General features: G+C 34.7%; 1 protein-coding gene across 2 annotated transcripts in view; it reads left to right on the forward strand.

Annotated features, from left to right (window-relative positions):
- DNAH8 (dynein axonemal heavy chain 8) overlaps positions 1-17,659 on the forward strand; it is a 399,591-nt gene that overhangs the window by 6,259 nt on the left and 375,673 nt on the right. For both annotated transcript variants that reach the window (XM_044672126.1, XM_044672127.1), the window contains exons 2-5: positions 1,638-1,786; positions 4,527-4,716; positions 12,501-12,664; positions 15,421-15,597. In XM_044672126.1, coding sequence (XP_044528061.1) covers positions 1,638-1,786; positions 4,527-4,716; positions 12,501-12,664; positions 15,421-15,597 — 680 coding nt within the window. The remainder of the gene's footprint in view (positions 1-1,637; positions 1,787-4,526; positions 4,717-12,500; positions 12,665-15,420; positions 15,598-17,659) is intronic.

Below are 17,659 nucleotides of genomic sequence, written 5' to 3' on the forward strand. Positions count from 1 at the left end.
CACATTCAGAGTTATAATTATCAGTTGTGTATTCGCCAACATTTTGATATCCTCTCCTAGTTCTACCCCTTCTTCTTAAACTATTTCCTTTTAAACCAGTGGTTTGCTTTAAGCCAGTAACCCTTGTCTCCTCCCTTGATTTACTTCCCTTTCTACCCCCTCCCTTATTAATTCTCCTCTTTTTTTATTTTTAAGGCCTAATGAATTCCCTCCCCCTTATTCTCTCCTCCTTTTTTTGACCTCCCTATTACCCTGTTCCCCTTGGTTTATCCCTTCTGACTTTCTCAGTAGGGTTAGATAGAGTTTTATATCCCAATGGATAATATAGCTACTCTTCCCTCTCAGGGTTAATTACACTGAGAGTAAGGTTTAAATATTACCTCTTAATACTCTCTTCTTCTCCTTCTTATAATAGTATTCATCCCTTCCCCTTCCCATGCCCTCTTTGTGTGTAATAGATTATCCTATTTTTCTTATTCATTGAAGTTTCTTTTGGTGTCCTCTACTGTTCATCCCCCTCTTTCCCACCACCATATCATCTTAGACCATTTAGTATTCCAACCTCTCCCTAAGTATAATTCTTCTGATTACTATAATAGTGAATAAAGTTCACTACAGAGAATTATACATAATATTTCTCCACATAGGAATACAAATAATTAGATTATATTGAAACATTTAAAGAGGCAAATTTAAAAAATACGAGTTTTCTTTCTTTTTCCTCTGTTTCTTATTTACCATTTTATGTTTCTCTTGATTTTTGTGGTTGGATATCGAACTTTCCATTTAGTTCTGGTCTTTTCTGTGCAAAAACTTGGAAATCTAATATCTTGTTGAATGCCCAAACTTTCTCCTGGAAGTATATAGTTAGTTTTGATGGGCAGGTGATCCTTGGTTGTAAACCCAGTTCTCTTGCCTTTCTGAATTCATATTCCAAGCCTTGCGGTCTTTTAGTGTGGAAGCTGCCAGATCCTGTGTGATCCTGATTGGTGCTCCTTGATATTTGGATTGTCTCTTTTTGGCTTCTTGTAAGATTTTTTCTTTTACTTGGAAGCTCTCAAATTTCTAGGTTTTGTTGTCTTTTCTAATGAACCATGTCACCAGCCTATTTAAAATCACATTTCATTTTCTATACCTTCTACCTAGACTAGGGTCACTCTCAGTTCACATTTGTTTTAAAGGAGAATATTTGCCAGACAGCTGAATTTCCATTCTGCAAACAACTAGTTAGCATAAGAAATGGATATCTGTCTAGGCTATAACTTTTAGGATCATTTGACTTGCAATTGATATCCCAGGGTAGTCTATATTCATATTTTCCAGTTGGAATCAGATTAACCCCCAGGGATAATGGAAGAATAGACAATATTAGTACCTCAATCAAGAAATAGATTCTGTCTTTGTAAAATGGATGTAGTCTCATTTGTGGGGAAACGTAGTCAAAGAGATAGATGTTTCCCTTTAGAATTGATCGTGACCAATATTCTCTAAGGTAGACATATTAAAAGTTTCATTCATCATATTGGAAATGTATGATAAAAGGAAAATATACATAGCTATATACAATCCAAATAATCCATCTGATCACTTAAAAAGCTCATGAGTTGTGCATGTTTGTATGTTTTTTTCCCCCACAGAATGTGGTAGAGTATTGACTGGAGTTGCAAAAGGAGCAAAAATGATGAGATTATATGTAGATACTGCACCTGAAAAACTCAAAGGATTATGCTTATTTTTTGTTCGATGCAGTAATGACTTTGTTGTAAGTGCAAGAAATATATCTGAGGTATGTTTTAAAATTTGTTTTCTAGCTAAAACATAAAATTGAAATACTTTGCCATGGTCACATTTTGATTTACAGAGCTTTGTAGCTCTGCTTCTAAATAGCTCAGTTCCCTAATCAGAGTCACAACTTCTCTGTTCCTTATCTTCCCCTGTGTAATATGAAAGGGTTGAACCAGATGTTCTCTAAGGTACTTACCAGTTCAAAGTTTTCTGCTCTCTCTCCCAGAAGCACATTTCCTTTTTAGTTGTCCATTTGGAATCTGCATCTGTAGAGAAAGGAGGACTCAAATTGATGAGATCCTAGTGTAAAGTACTATGAAGGTTTTAAGTATTTTTATTCCATAAAAATCTCTCTCCTTTCTTCCCCCATATTTTCACTCTAAAATTGATCCACTGCCCCTCTTAGTAAATTGATTAATCCTAGAACTCCTCTGGCAAAATAATTATAGACCTAACATTTCTCCTTTCTTTTAGCAGTTCTTTGAGGTTTAAAATAAAAGAATGTTTTTTAGCAAGGTTTTAGCCATTATCTTGAGGGAGAGATATAAAGGAAAAAGACAAATTGCAAGTCATCAAAAATGGTGGTACTTGTGTTTAGAATTTACTTTCAGGATTTAAGTTTGCGGCTTACAAATCTTTGTTTCAGGAAACATGAACTTAGTAACTAGCTGCTACTACCTCAATGTTTGCTTTTTCTCCTCAACTGGAAGCATATTATAAACTGATAGCACTGACACTCTCCATATTCTGTGGAAGTAGGAGAAAGATGAGGTTTTTTGGTTTGTTTGTTTTTGGTGAAATTAAAAGCATCTGGGTGAGAATAAAATATTGAGAACTGACTACTTATTCTATCCTCACAAGCCCAAAATTTTACTTTGACCTGTTGATGAGAGGTATGTTATTTGAGTTGGAAATGTCTAGTAATTATTTGGAGATACAGGACAAGAGTTTAATCCTATAAACAGAGAGTTAAGCCCAGAGGTGTTGATGTTGGTGTCCTTTATATAGAGGAGATATTGAAGGCTTATCAATTGATGATTTTTTAAAGGAGGGAGACAGTTTAGAGAAAGAACAAATTTCTAAGACTGAATCTTAGGGGAACAATCACATTCAGAAGGAGGAGAAGTGAAAACATAAAAGGATTATTGAGAAAGGTAAGAAAAAAGAAAGTTTCTCAAAAGACCTGAACTACAGAATTAAATGATAAGGAAGCATTAAAAAAATCAGAACTGATTTATTTCCCTATTTCATCTGCCAACATAAATTTACTTAAAATATAAATCTCAGATAAATCAAAATCAACTCTTATATCTAGAAGAAACTTAGGGTTCATCCAGTTCAACCCAAAGTCAAACATTAGCAGGGCTTGGAATTGGCTGCTATATTTCTAAGTCCAAGACTTTTTTCCAAAATACCAATACCATACTGCTTTCCACAGGTATTGATTTTATTTCCTGAATACAATTTTATTAATATTCTCTACCCTAAATTTAAGAAGTAGAATTAGTGGGTCTCATCTCTTTCAAAAAGTGAATTGTTTTTTTTTAACTATAACCTTCATTTGATATTTACTGGAGATCAATGGACAATCATTTTTTGGACAATCAATGGACAGATGCCCTTTATTCATATTTCAGATAATTATTGCCTGTCTTAGGTAATACTTTCTAGAGGGCAGTGATTATTTTTAGCTTGATCTATTTAGTGTCTAGCATAATATCATATAGAGGCAGGTGCTCATTAATTAATAATATTGGAAGATAATGATGATAATATAAGTTAGTAGAATTAAAGTTAGCAGTAGAATGCAGCTAGGAAGCATAGTGGGGAAGAAATTGAGTTTGGGTGGCTTTCTGGAAACCTAAGAGAAAGGTGATGAATATAAATAATGAAGAAATATAAAAAAGAGATATGTGTATTAAATGGTCAAAGAAGAGCATGGACAAGAAGCCATATTGCATTGTATTGCATTGTTTAGTCAGGAAGGCTTGGGTTCAGATTTTGTTTCAAATGCTTATTGTCTGTATGACCTTGGGTAAGTCACTAAACTTGTTAGTGTCTTAGACAACTCTGTAAGACTAAGTTACAAGTTGTTATTTTAGGAGTGAGTTTCCACTCCAGGAATTCCCCAGACCAATGAAATCATGTATCTGTGCCACTTACCCACCCCCCAAGCCAATTTGAGAATATATTTAGTATAGATCTATGAATTTATCAGGGTTGTAAATTCCTGGTGTCGACTACTTTCATTGGTACAGATAATTAACTTAGATACTAACTTTTAGCCCTAGGGATTTGCTTGGGATGTTGATACTCCAAATGACATGCCCATCATCACAGCATGTTTCAGAAGGATTGGGATCCAGATCCTTCTTATTTGGTCTGTCTTCTAAGCTATGATGGCTTTCATGTTTATATACCACTCATATATAATTAAAATAAGGATTTCCTTGTACTTTGTTGTCATCATCATCTTTTTAGTTCTCTAATGAGAACTTGTAACATAAAAAGGTGGCATTAAATAAAATTCAGAATTTGTAGATGAACACAGAAACACAGAAGAAAAATTTGGTCTTGATGTTTAGAAGGGGAATGAGTAGTTGACTTGTTTTGCTACAATTCAGATTTCTTTATTATACAGTTAAACTGTTTAGGACAACTGTAATATCAGTTTGATTGTAGCTTTCAAGCAGTTCTCTGAAATCTAATTTGTCACATATATTTGACTATTACACTTACAGGATACTCTGTTTGGCTTTCTGGATGCATCTGAAGGACTCTTAGTTGGAATTAAGAAGATGCTGCAAAAAATTTATCTACCAGCTATCAATGTAACAACTAATTGGGGTGCTTTAAACCAAACTAAACAAGGAGAATCTGAAAAATATGCCTTCATTGAAACCATTAATAGATTCCTTGCCTTTTTAGATGGTAAGAATAAAATTATGATTTAAAATAAAAAGGATTACAAAAAGCAAATGTACTTATTATAAATCACTGCTTTCAAGTCTATGGATTGTTGACCTCTGGGGATTAGAGAAATGTTATAAAAAATCCTGCAATCTACCTGCTCATCAAGCATTGTATATCTTTACTTAGCTAAAATGAAATATGCAGCATTTTTCCTGCCCAATATTCTGTAAAAGGCATCTCATTAAGTAACTCAGTAAATAATCAGACGTTTCTTATATAAACTGAATAAATAAGTATATTCTTTTTCAAATGCATATAGATGATGAAAGAACAGTGGAATTCATAGATTTTGTCATCTGTTTTCTCAACCAACATATATTAAGAGTTTTATTAAGGAGGACCTGAAATTTTGAATAATAAAGAGGGTCCTTTATGGATTGAAAAAGTATCTTTATGCTTAGAAAGGTTAGAAACTATGACTATTCAGAACTTCATTCAAAAGAGAATTAAAGGAAAAATGTTCTGTTCTGCAGAGAATTTGATCAGTTTTGCTATCAGATTTAGTATCAGAGATCAGTTACTATAAACTCTTCCTCTTCTCCAGAGGTTTATATTAAAAGTGAAGGAATTTGTTTCTTCTGTAGTGGAAAGGAGCATCTTATTCTTTGTTATTAAATGTTGGTAATGAGTTTTTACTACACATTTGAAAATGTGAAACATCTGCCACGTCCCTAACATACAATTATTATTGTATTTAAGTTGTTTTTATTTTTTAAAAATATTTTTCTATGGTGATGTGATTCATTTTCTCTCCTTCCCCTCTTCCCTTCCCACTCTTGGAGCTGACAAGCAATTCCACTGGATTATATGTGTTTAATCAATACCTATTTCCATATTATTCATTTTTATAATAAAATGGTCTTTTAAAACCCAAACCCCAAATGATATATCCATATAGACAAATGATAAATCATATGTTTTTCTTCTGTGTTTCTACTCCCATAGGTCTTTCTCTCCATGTGGGTAGTATTCTTATAAGTCCCTCAGAATTTTGACCTGGATCATTGCATTGGTACTAGGCATGCATTCTTTTAAAGCCCTATGGGCATAATTCCAAATTGCCTTCCAGAATGGTTGGATCAATTCATAACACCACCAGCAATGAATTAGTGACCCAATTTTGCCACATCCCCTCCAACATTTATTATTTACCTATACTGTCATATTGGCCAGTCTGCTAGGTGTGAGGTGGAACCTCAGAGTTGTTTTGATTTCCATTTCTTTAATCAGGAGCGATTTAGAATACTTTTCCAAGTAATTATTGATAGTTTTTATTTCTTCATCTGAAAACTGCCTATTCATGTCCCTTTGACCATTTCTCAATAGGGGAATGACTTGATTTCTTGTACATTTGACTTCCTTAGAAATTTAAAAAATTAGACCTTTATCAGAGATTTTTGTTATAAAATTCCTAGTTTGTTGCTTCCCTTCTAATTTTGGTTGTCTTTATTTTGTTTGTACAAAACCTTTTTAATTTAATATAATCAAAATAATTCATTTTACATCTTGTAATGTTCTCTATCTCTTGCTTGGTCTTAAATTCTTTTCTTTCCCATAGATCTAACAGATATACTATTCTATGTTCACTTGATTTACTTATAATTCCCCTCTTTATATTTAAATCATTTACCCATTTTGAATTTATTTTGGCATGGGGTGTGAGATATTGATCTAAACCTAATTTTCCCCATAATGTTTTCCAATTTTTCCCAGCAGTTTTTGACAAATAGTGAGTTCTTGTCTCCAAAGCTGGGATCTTTGGGTTTACCAAACACTAGCTTGCTGAGGTCATTTACCGCTAGTCTATTCCATTGATCCATCTTTCTGTCTCTTAGCCAATACCATATTTTTTTTAATTTTAATTTTTAAATTTTTATTTAGAATATTTTTCCATGTTTACATGATTCATGATGCCCTCCCACCCTCCCAAAGCTGACACAGAGTTCCATTGGTTTATACATGTATCATTTCTCAAAACCCATTTCCATGCAATTCATATTTTGCAATAAAGTGATTCTTTAACATCAAAACCCTAATCACATCCCTATCATACTATATGATCGATCATATATTTTTCTAATGCATTTCTGATTCCACAGTTCTTTCTCTGCATGTGGATAGCATTATTTCTCATAAGTTCCTCTGGATTGTACTGGATCATTTCATTGCTACTGGTAGAAAAGTCCATTACATTCGATTGTGCCATAATGTATCAGTCTCTGTGTACGATATTCTCCTGGTTCTGCTCCTTTTACTCTGCATCAATTCCTGGAAGTCGTTCCAGTTCACATGGAATTCCGCCATTTCTTTATTCCTTTCAGCTCAATAATATCCCATCACCAATAGATACCACAATTTATCCAGCCTTTCCCTAATTGATAGACACCTCCTCATTTTCCAATTTTTTGCCACTACAAAGAGCATGGCTATGAAAATTTTTGTATAAGTCTTTTTCCTTATTATCTTTTTGGGGTACAAACTCAGCAGTGGTATGCAGTGGTATGGCTGGATCAAAGGGCAGGATTTCATTTAAAGCCCTTTGTGCATAGTTCTAAATTGCCCTGCAGCATGGTTAGACCAATTCACAACTCCACCAGCAGTGTATTAGTGTCCCAGTTTTGCCACATCCCCTCTGACATTTATGGCTTTTCTTTGCTGTCATATTGGCCAATCTGCTAGGTGTGAGGTGGTACCTCAGAGTTGTTTTAATTTGCATTTCTCTAATCAGGAGGAATGTGAAAAATGCCTATTCATGTCCCTTGACCATTTGTCAGTTGGGGAATGGCTTGATTTTTTGTAGATTTGACTTAGTTCCTTACATATTTGAGAAAGTAAACCTTTGTCTGAGAATTTTGTTATAATAATGTTCTCCCAGTTTGTTGTTTTCCTTCTAATTTTGGTTGTATTGGTTTTGTTTGTACAAAACCTTTTTCGCTTGATATAATCCAAGTCATTCATTTTACATTTTGCAATATTCTCTATTTCTTGCTTGTTCTTAAATTCCTTCCTTTCCTCTTCATTAATTTCCTCTTCATTAGAGTTGAGAGGGCCCTTTTCATTCATGATACTGTGAATTTGATTCTCTTCTTTTTTAAAAATGAATTCAACCAATATGTTATCTGTTTTGTTTGTTTTTTTTTCAAAATACCAGCTCCTAGTCTTATTTATTCAATAGTTTTTTACTTTCAGTTTTATTAATTTCTGCTTTGATTTTTAGGGTATCGAAATTGTTCATCTGAGTATTTTTAACTTGTTCTTTTTCTAGTTTTTTTTTACTTGTATGTCAAATTCATTGATCTCCATTTTCTCTTTTTTGTTGATATAGGCACACAAGGATATAAATTTTCCCCTGAGTATTGCTTTGGCTGTATCCCATAAATTTTAATATGTTGTCTCCTCATTGTCATTCTCTTCNTGCTTTGGCTGTATCCCATAAATTTTAATATGTTGTCTCCTCATTGTCATTCTCTTCAATGAAATCAGTAATTGTTTCTATGATTTGTTCTTTAACCCACCAGTTTTTGAGAATTATATTGTTTAATTTCTAATTAATTTTTAATTGCTGCTCCATGAACCCTTACTACTAATAATTTTTATTGCATTATGATCTGAAAAAGTTGCATTCATTAATTCTGCTTTTCTGCATTTGTTTATGATGTTTTCATGCTCTAGTATATAATTAATCTTTGTATATATACCATGTGGTGCTGAAAAGAAGGTACGTTTCTTTTTATCCCTATTAGCTTTTCTCCAGATATTATTAACTCTAAATTTTCTAAAATTTCACTTACTTCTCTTACTTCTTTCTGATTTGTTTTTTGGTTTGATTTATCTAGATCTAATAGGGGAAGGTTGAAGATCCCCACTATTATGATTTTAATATCTATTTCCTCTGTAAGCTCCAATAGTTTCTCCTTTAAAAATCTGAATGCTATGCCATTTGGTGCATATATGTTGAGTACTAATATTTTCACATTGTCTATACTGCCTTTTATCAAGATGGAATTACCTTCCTTATCTCTTTTAATCATATCTATTTTTGCTTTAGCTTTATCAGAGATCATGATTGTTACTCCTGTCTTATTTTTCTCAGTCGATGCCCAATAAATTCTGCTCCAGCCTCTTATCTTTATTTACCCTGTGTGTGTTTCCCTGCTTCATGTGTGTTTCTTGTAACCAACATATGGTGGGATTTTGGTTTTTAATCCACTCTGCTATCTGCTTCCGTTTTATGGATTTAGTTTATCCCATTAACATTCATAGTTATGATGCCATCTATGTATTCCACATCATTTTATTTCCTCTTTTAATCCTGCCCTTTCTCCTTTCGCTCTTTCTTTCTATTCCAGTATTTTGCTTTTAATCAGTCTCCCTTTCTCCTTCCATTATTCTACTTTCCTTCCCAGAAACTCCTTTTTTATTCCCCTCCTACTTCTCTTTTGGATCTTTTAATCACTACCCCTTCCTTCCCTTATATTACCCCCCCTTCCCACACACCCCTTCCTTATTCTCCTTCTACTTCTTGATAGGGTAAGATAGATTTCTAAATTCCCCCAAATCTGGCTGTTCTTCCTTTCTGAACCGATTCCAATGACAGGTTTAATCATTAACTGTTGCCACCCTCATTTTCCCTTTCTTGTAAGAGCATTCTCTCTCTCTCTCTCTCTCTCTCTCTCTCTCTCTCACACACACACACACACACACACACACACTGTACATGCCTCTTTATGTGGTAGAATTTATTGCATTTCCCTTAGTACAATTCTCTTTTTCCCCCTAATTTTTTTACAGATCATCCCAAACTTCTCAATACCACACTATGTATATTTCTTCTATCTTCTATGATAATGAAAACAATTTTTAAGAGTTACAGATATCATTTTTCAAATAGAAGTATAATCAATCTGACCTTATTGAAACCCTTAATATTTGTATATCAGATTTTCCATTTAGTTCTGGTCTTTTCTTCAGGAATGCTTGGAAATCTTCTGTTTTATTAAATGTTCATACTTCCCTGAAAGTATATGGTCAGTTTTGATGGGTAGCTGATTCTTGGTAGTAGATCCAGGTCTGTTATCTTCCAAAATATCATATTCTAAGCCTTGCAGTCCTTCAATGTAGAGGCTGCCAGATCCTGTGTAATCCTGACTGGGACTACAAGATATTTGTGGTGTTTCATTCTGGCTATTTGTAGTATTTTCTCCTTGACCTGGAAGATCTTGAACTTGGCTGTAACATTCTTGGGGTTTGTCATTTGGGGACTTAATGTAAGGGGGTGATATGTGGATTCTTTCAATGTCTATTTTGCCCTCTTGTTCTAGAATATCCAGGCAGTTTCCTTGGATAATTTCTTGTAATATGGTGTCCAGGATTTTTTTTTTTTTGGTCATAACTTTCAGGTAGTCCCATAATTCTCAAATCATCTCTCCTTGATCTGTTTTCCATGTCATTTATTTTTTCAATAATTTCAGTGGGAAATGTCCTGTTTTCTATTTTTTCATTCTTTTGATTTTGTTTTATTATTTTTCAATGTCTCTTTAAATCATTAGCTTCTGCTTGTCCAGTTCTAGTCTTTAAAGACTGATTTTAATCCATGTTATTTTGGTTCTTTTTTATTATTTGGTCTATTCTGCTTTTCATGGCACTCTTTTCATCACTGGACTTTTTTCCTGTTCTTCCAGCAGGTCAATTCTGGTTTTTTATCTTATTACTTCTTTTGATTTCTGTCTCTCTCTTTCCAGTTGGCCAATTTTGCCTTTTAAGCTGTTATTTTCTTTTTTTTAAAGTTTATTTGTTTAATTAATTTAGAATCGTTTTGCATGGTTATGTGAATCATGTTCTTTCTGTCCTCACCTCCCACACCCCTCCCATAGCCAATAAGCAATTCCACTGGGTTTTACATGTGTTGTTGATCATATTCCATATTATTAATATTTGCACTAGGGCAATCATTTAGAGTCTACATCCCCAATCATATCCCCTTGAATCATATGATCAAGCAGTTGTTTTTCTTCTGTATTTCTATTCCCACCGTTCTTTCTCTGGTTATGGATAGCATTCTTTTTCATAAGTCCCTCAGAATTGTCCTGGATCTGGGGGCAGCTGGGTAGCTCAGTGGATTGAGTGCCAGACCTAGAGATGGGAGATCTTAGGTTCAAATCTGGCCTCAGACATTGATTACGAGATGGAAGCTAAGGGTTTTAAAAAAAAAAGAATTGTCCTGGATCATTGCCTTGCTGCTAAGAGAAAAGTCTGTTATATTTGATTGATACCACAGTTTATTCTACCATTCCCAATTGAAGGGCATCCCCTCATTTTCCAATTTTTTGCCATCACAAAGAGTGAGGCTATAAATGTTTTTGTACAAGTTTTTTCTTTATTATCTCTTTGGGGTATAAACCCAGTAGTAGTATGGCTGGATCAAAGGGGAGCAGCCAGTCTTTTAATGTCCTTTGGTTGTAGTTCCAGATTGCCTTCCAAAATGGTTAGACTAATTCACAATTCTACCAGTAGTGTATTAGTGTCCCAATTTTGCCACATCCCCTCCAACATTTATTACTTTCCTTTCTGTCATATTAGCCAGTCTGTTAGGTGTGAGGTGGTACCTCAGAGTTGTTTGTTATTTTCGTTTTGTATTACTTTCATTTCTTTTTCCCGCTTCCCATTGTTCTTCTGTCTGTCTTACTTGGTTCTTGAACTCCTTTTTTGAGTTCCTTCTTAGATTGCAACCACTTTACACTTTTTTTATTTTGGAGAATTTGCATGTGTTTGCTTGTTTCTTACCTTCTCCTATTGTTTCTATTTTTTGCTCTTTTTTCTCTGTATAGACATTTTACAGGGTCAAGAGCTTCATTTGCTGCTGTTTACTCATTTTCCGGTTTGAGGACTGAGAGTCCTTCATGTTGCTGGTCATTTGGTCATTTCTATCTTAGCTTCTGGCTCACAGGGCTTTGCTTTGGGGTTATCTTCCTTTTGCTGTCAGAAGTGAGTCCAGTACTATAGAGATCTGACTCTCACCTCCAGAGAGTGGGAATTCATGGGGTAGGTCTGTGATATTTTTTTATTGGCGTAGATGGCTTCACAGTTTTTTGCCCCGAGGCTATCTTCACTGCCACTATTACTGCTACTGTGTTGCTGTCAAGTGAGTCCAGAACTATTAGGCTTAGAATCTAACTGCCAGGACCTGGAGCCTGCAGGGGTAAATCTGAGGTGCTCCAATAATTCAGAGGTTGCTAAGTTCCTGGCTCTGCATCCATCGGGTTAGGTGATGGTGGGAGGGTGTTGTCCTATGCTTTCCCCTGTGCAGTTTTGCCCCCTTATAACGTAGCAACCCCCTTTCTCTGCCTACCTTTTTTGCTGTATTTAGTGGGAAAGTCCCTTTGCTCATCTTGCTTTGATTTCTGTCCTTTTGAGATACTTTTTAAAGATCAATTTAGAAGGATATTCAGAACAGCTTTAGGATTTCCCTGCTATTATGCTGCTGTCTTGGCTTTGCCTCCTTAAGTTGTGTTTATGTTAAATGAATGGCAGCTTTTTAAAATTTAATATTCTTGCAAAATATATTTGCAAAATTCAGCATTAGCATTTATTATTTAATTAATTTGAATTCAACAAATTGTTGGTGAGTGACTACAACATGTAAATCACCATAGGGGTATTACAAAGCAAAATATATTAGCATTGTTGTTTATATGATTTTCTCATGGAATTTACATGACTTCCAAATATATATTTGCTTTTAGGTGCTAGAATAAGTATTGAGGGAACTGTAGAATTAAAGAAGATAGAGAATATTGACTTCAACAAAATACAGGCCTTTGAGGATGTGACAGTAGCAGCTACTAATTTAGAAATGGTTCATCAACTAGAAGACGCACTCATGATATGGTATAAACAGATTGAACAGGTACACCATACTTTATATTAGTTTTAAATGCTTCTTCCCTGAATGGTTATTTACCTGTGATTTTTGAATGTGGAGGGGGTTGTCCAGTAAATCTTATCTAATTGATATACTGTGTATGTGACTTTAGGAGGTCATATTGATTTCCTGAGTCTGTTTCCTCATCTGTAAAATGAAATAGTTTGACTAGATAACCTGTGAGGTCTCTTTTAGCTCTAAATTTATTATTCTATTCTCTATTAACAATCAGCCTACATGTGGCTAGTTCAGATTCACTATTTGTGTAGTCTGTTACTATATCCTGGCACTTATGGACTTGTCTAAGAGGTTCACAGGATGAGGAATTAGGGTTCAGTTCTCTGTAGCAGAGAATGCTGGGAGAGGGTTGAGAGGGCACGGATAGTTTCTATGGAATTTACAGGAGGAATTAACTGGAATAGATCTATTCTTTTCCAAGAAAGGGTGCAATTACACACTTCCCTCTATAAAATCTTTATAAATGCTATTTACTACAGCCTAGTCTTTGACCAACATGCCAATTATAAATCATTTAGAACTGATGTTAAAAGAACATGCTCATTTGTCAGGATAAAATTATAATCATGGATGAGATACTAAAGATCCAGGAATATTTAGAACTTTATCCTAACTCGGTAATGCAATATCCATAAAACATAGGTGAGGAGGTAAAGTAGGATCCTAATAAAGACTTGTTTATTGATTGATGTAGTTCTATTTATGATCAAACTGGTTCTGACTTGGTTATTAATATTAAGTTTAAGCCCTATGAATTTTATCTCTGAACAAGATCAAACATCATTATCTTGTAGACCAGAGGAATAGGTAAGAAGAATGGGGAGAATTTAAGGAATGGAAAGAATTACTGAATCTGCTTAACTGAAGGGCCAGAAACCCAAGGAAAATAATTTCTGGAGTTATTTTCCCTTGTGGGGGACTTATTTTTATTCTTCCCTCACCTTGTCTTGATGAACTCTTTCCAGGTTTGACCATTACACTTAATATCTCATTTTCATACCTCCTTTATTTCTTCCTCTCTCCATTCTTACAGAGTATTGAAATTGAATATCAGAGGTACACATATTAATATAGGAAGTAGACAAGACAAATTTGAATTTCAAGGGAAAAAAACCAACAAACCAAAAAACTAGTTATAGTGCTCACTAAATACCTATTAAATAATTTTGTAATGATTAATAAAAAATATGCTGATACAGTGCTGTCATTGATATCTATACTTAAGATATATACGTGAAAGGCTGAGAGCAAAGGCTTTTTAGCAAGCTAATTGAGTAGCTGAAATTACTTGGACAAGGTCCAAGATAGATGTTCCTACTACCATATTTTGTTTTATAACCACCAGTATTAAAATAGGATCTCAGGATATATTGGTGGATTCCAGAAATTATAGACTAACTAAACTGGTTAATCTGCAACCACATTCTAGAACAGTTTATTAAACAGTTTGATAATTTAGCAAAGAAGGTGGTGATGATAAGCATGAATCGGTAAGATCAAGTGATGCCAAATTAATCTCATTTTAAAATAGGTTCCTAATACAACATTAGGCAGGGAACAGTCATAGATATAGTCAAGGATTCCCACCTAAACTAGTTAATTTGTACTGCAAAAGCATGAGGTTCAGAAAAACAACATTACAGGGTGAAGTTATTAGTTTCACATTTAGATTCTGAAAATGAATATTCTTATTATCTTACACTTCCTTTTATTAGAAAAATGTATTCTGCTGCTTGTTATCTCAAAATTTGAGCCTCTTGACATTAGGCTAATTTGCTCTACATGCACATTTGGCCTTTTCTTAATAAAGATTATCTTGATTTTAAAGGCTTTGTTCCTCCAATGTTCCTCTCTTCAGAGAAAGAGACTTTGGTCTCACAGGATTATGATTGGCACAGTGTTTCTCAGGGAATTTTCCATTTGGGGCAGTGGGACTTGGATCCTGAAGAGTATCTGTGCTTGGCATAGTACTCTTGGGTGTGTTTCCCCTTAAGGGAAGAGGGGCCTAAATTCCATAGAGGTCCTGCCTCACTTTACAAGATCATTCAGTTTGCTTTCAGGTTGCCTGGCATAGGCATTTGATTAGTTGTAGGAGAAACAAAGCTAGAAGTGAAACAATCTCTGCCTTCAAAAGTAATTTATATTCTACTGAGGGTGGGGGGACAATTCATATGCAAAAAAGTCCCTATAAAATACATATAAATGCAAATGCTATTTGGGAGATCAGGAAAGGCCTTCTATTGGAGGCAGCTCTTAACTGAACCTTGGGTGGAGCTGGAATTCCAAGAGGCAGAGGAAGGAATGCATTTCACTTATAGGGAACCACCTATTCAGAAGTACTGAGGCTAGAGATAGAATGGCATAAATGGGGCAACATCAAGTAGGTCAGTCTGGCTGTAAAGTAGAAAGTGCTTCAGGTAGGGAGTCATGTGAAGTCAACTGGAAATACAGATTGAAACCAGTTTGTGAAGACTTTAAGTGTCAAAGTGTATTTTATCCAAGATATATAAGAAGTGAAGCTTCTTGGGCAGAAAAATGACATAGCCAGATTTATGATTTAAGAATTTGTCAAATATATTGTGAATGACTGCCCAGAAAATAGGACTTTTTGTATACTCTTTATTTTTTTCAGAGATCTTAGAATGGTAACAACTTTTGGTGATATAGCATAGATTTCTCAATTGAAAATGTAGACCCTAAAATTTTTATTTTATTGACTGTAGGTTCTAATTGAGAGTGAACAGATGAGAAAAGAAGCTGATGATTCAGGTCCACTCACTGAATTGGAACACTGGAAGCGCATGTCTGCTAAATTTAATTTCATTATTGAGCAGATTAAAGGGCCAAATTGTAAAGCCGTTATAAATGTGTTAAATATTGCACATTCAAAAATATTAAAGGTAAGAGTTTATTTTCACTTGATTATTTCAAAACTAAAACAATATACTTTTCTTTTACAAATTATCCCGGCTAAACTTCTTGGAAAGTCTTGTAGTTTGGATTTAGATTTTGATGTTTAAATTTACATGTGGTACCATGTGATACGAGGGGCCCTTGGTCCATAATGAACATGTCTTCAGGCTATTTCTGTGCTTATTATAAATTACACAGTCCAACCAATTTGGCCTTGATCACCTGTACTCCTCATGCTCTCTGTTCTTGGCTATGGATTTCCAGATCATGCCATCTCATCTTAAAACCTCTCTCAGCACTTGGAGCCTTCTAACACTAGAAAAGTGATTGCAAAATTTTTAGAACCTTTTAGACACCATGTGCTGTGCCCTACCCCACACCCCAGACTGGGTGCTGTGTCATGCTTCTCTTGAGATCAAGTGCCATGCCCCGCTCCAACCTCTTACACCAGACAGGTGGAAGACGTCCACAATGAAAACATTTTGTCTACCTCCCCAACCATGTTTGTATCAACCCATGTGTTCAAGCATTTGGTTTTCTTCTGTGTTTCCACTCCTGTAGTTCTTCCTCTGAATGTGGGTAGCGTCTTTTCCATAAAACCCTCAGAATTGTCCTGGGTCATTGCATTGCTGCTAGTACAGAAGTCCATTACATTTGATTTTACCACAGTGTGTTGGTCTCTGTGTACAATGTTTTTCTGGCTCTGCTCCTTTCGCTATGCATAATTCCTAGAGGTCTTTCCAGTTCACATGGAATTCTTCCATTTTATTATTCCTTTGAGCACAATAGTATTCCATCACCAGCATTTACCACAATTTGTTCAGCCATTCCCCAATTGAAGAGTAGACCCTTGTTTTCCAGTTTTTTGCCACCACAAAAAGCACAGCTATAAATATTTTTGTACAAGTTTTTTTCCCTATGATCTCTTTGGGATACAAACCCAGCAATGATATGGCTGGATCAAAGGGCAGGCAGTCTTTTAGAGCTCTTTGGGCATAGTTCCAAATTGCCAGCCAGAATGGCTGGATCACTTCACAACTCCACCAGCAATGCATTAATGTCCCAATTTTGCCACATCCCCTCTGTCATTACTCTCCCCTACTATCATTTTAGCCAATCTGCTAGGTGTGAGATGGTACCTCAGAGTTGTTTTGATTTGAATTCCTCTAATTATTAGAGCTTTAGAACACTTTCTCATGCGCTTATTGATAGTTTTGATTTCCTTATCTGAAAATTGCCTATTCATGTCCCTTGCCTATTTATCGATTGGGGAATGGCTTGATTTTTTTATACAATTGATTTAGCTCCTTGTATATTTGAGTAATTAGACCTCTGTCAGAGTTCTTTGTTATAAAGCTTTTTTCCCAGTTTGTTGTTTCCCTTCTGATTTTGGTTGTATTGTTTTTTTTTTGTACAAAACCTTTTAAATTTAATATAATCAAAATTATTTACTTTACATTTTGTAATTTTTTCTAACTCTTGCTTGGTTTTAAAAATTTCTTTTTCCCATAGATCTGACAAGTATACTATTCTGTGTTCACTTAATTTACTTATAGTTTCCTTCATTATATTGAAGTCATTCATCCATTCTGAGTTTATCTTGGTGTGTGGGGTGTGAGATGTTGATCTAAACCTAATCTCTCCCATATTGTTTTCCAATTTTCCCAGAAGTTTTTGTCCCAAAAGTTGGGCTCTTTGGGTTTATCATACACTGTCTTGCTGATGTCACTTATCCCAAGTCTATTCCACTGATCCTCCCTTCTGTCTCTTAGCCAGTACCATGTTGTTTTGATGACCGCTGCTTTGTAGTATAGTTTAATATCTGGTACTGCTAGGCCACCTTCCTCCATGTGTTTTTTTTTCATTATTTCCCTTGATATTCTCGATCTTTGTTCTTCCAAATGAACTTTGCTATAGTTTCTTCTAGTTTTTTTTTGTACTTTGATAGGTATGGTATTAAATAGGTAAATTAATTTGGGTAGAATGGTCATTTTTATTATGTTAGCTCTTCCTACTCATGAGCAATCAATGTTTTTCCAATTGTTTACA

Source organism: Gracilinanus agilis, chromosome 4 (genome assembly GCF_016433145.1).
Source record: "Gracilinanus agilis isolate LMUSP501 chromosome 4, AgileGrace, whole genome shotgun sequence".
Lineage (NCBI taxonomy): Eukaryota > Metazoa > Chordata > Mammalia > Didelphimorphia > Didelphidae > Gracilinanus > Gracilinanus agilis.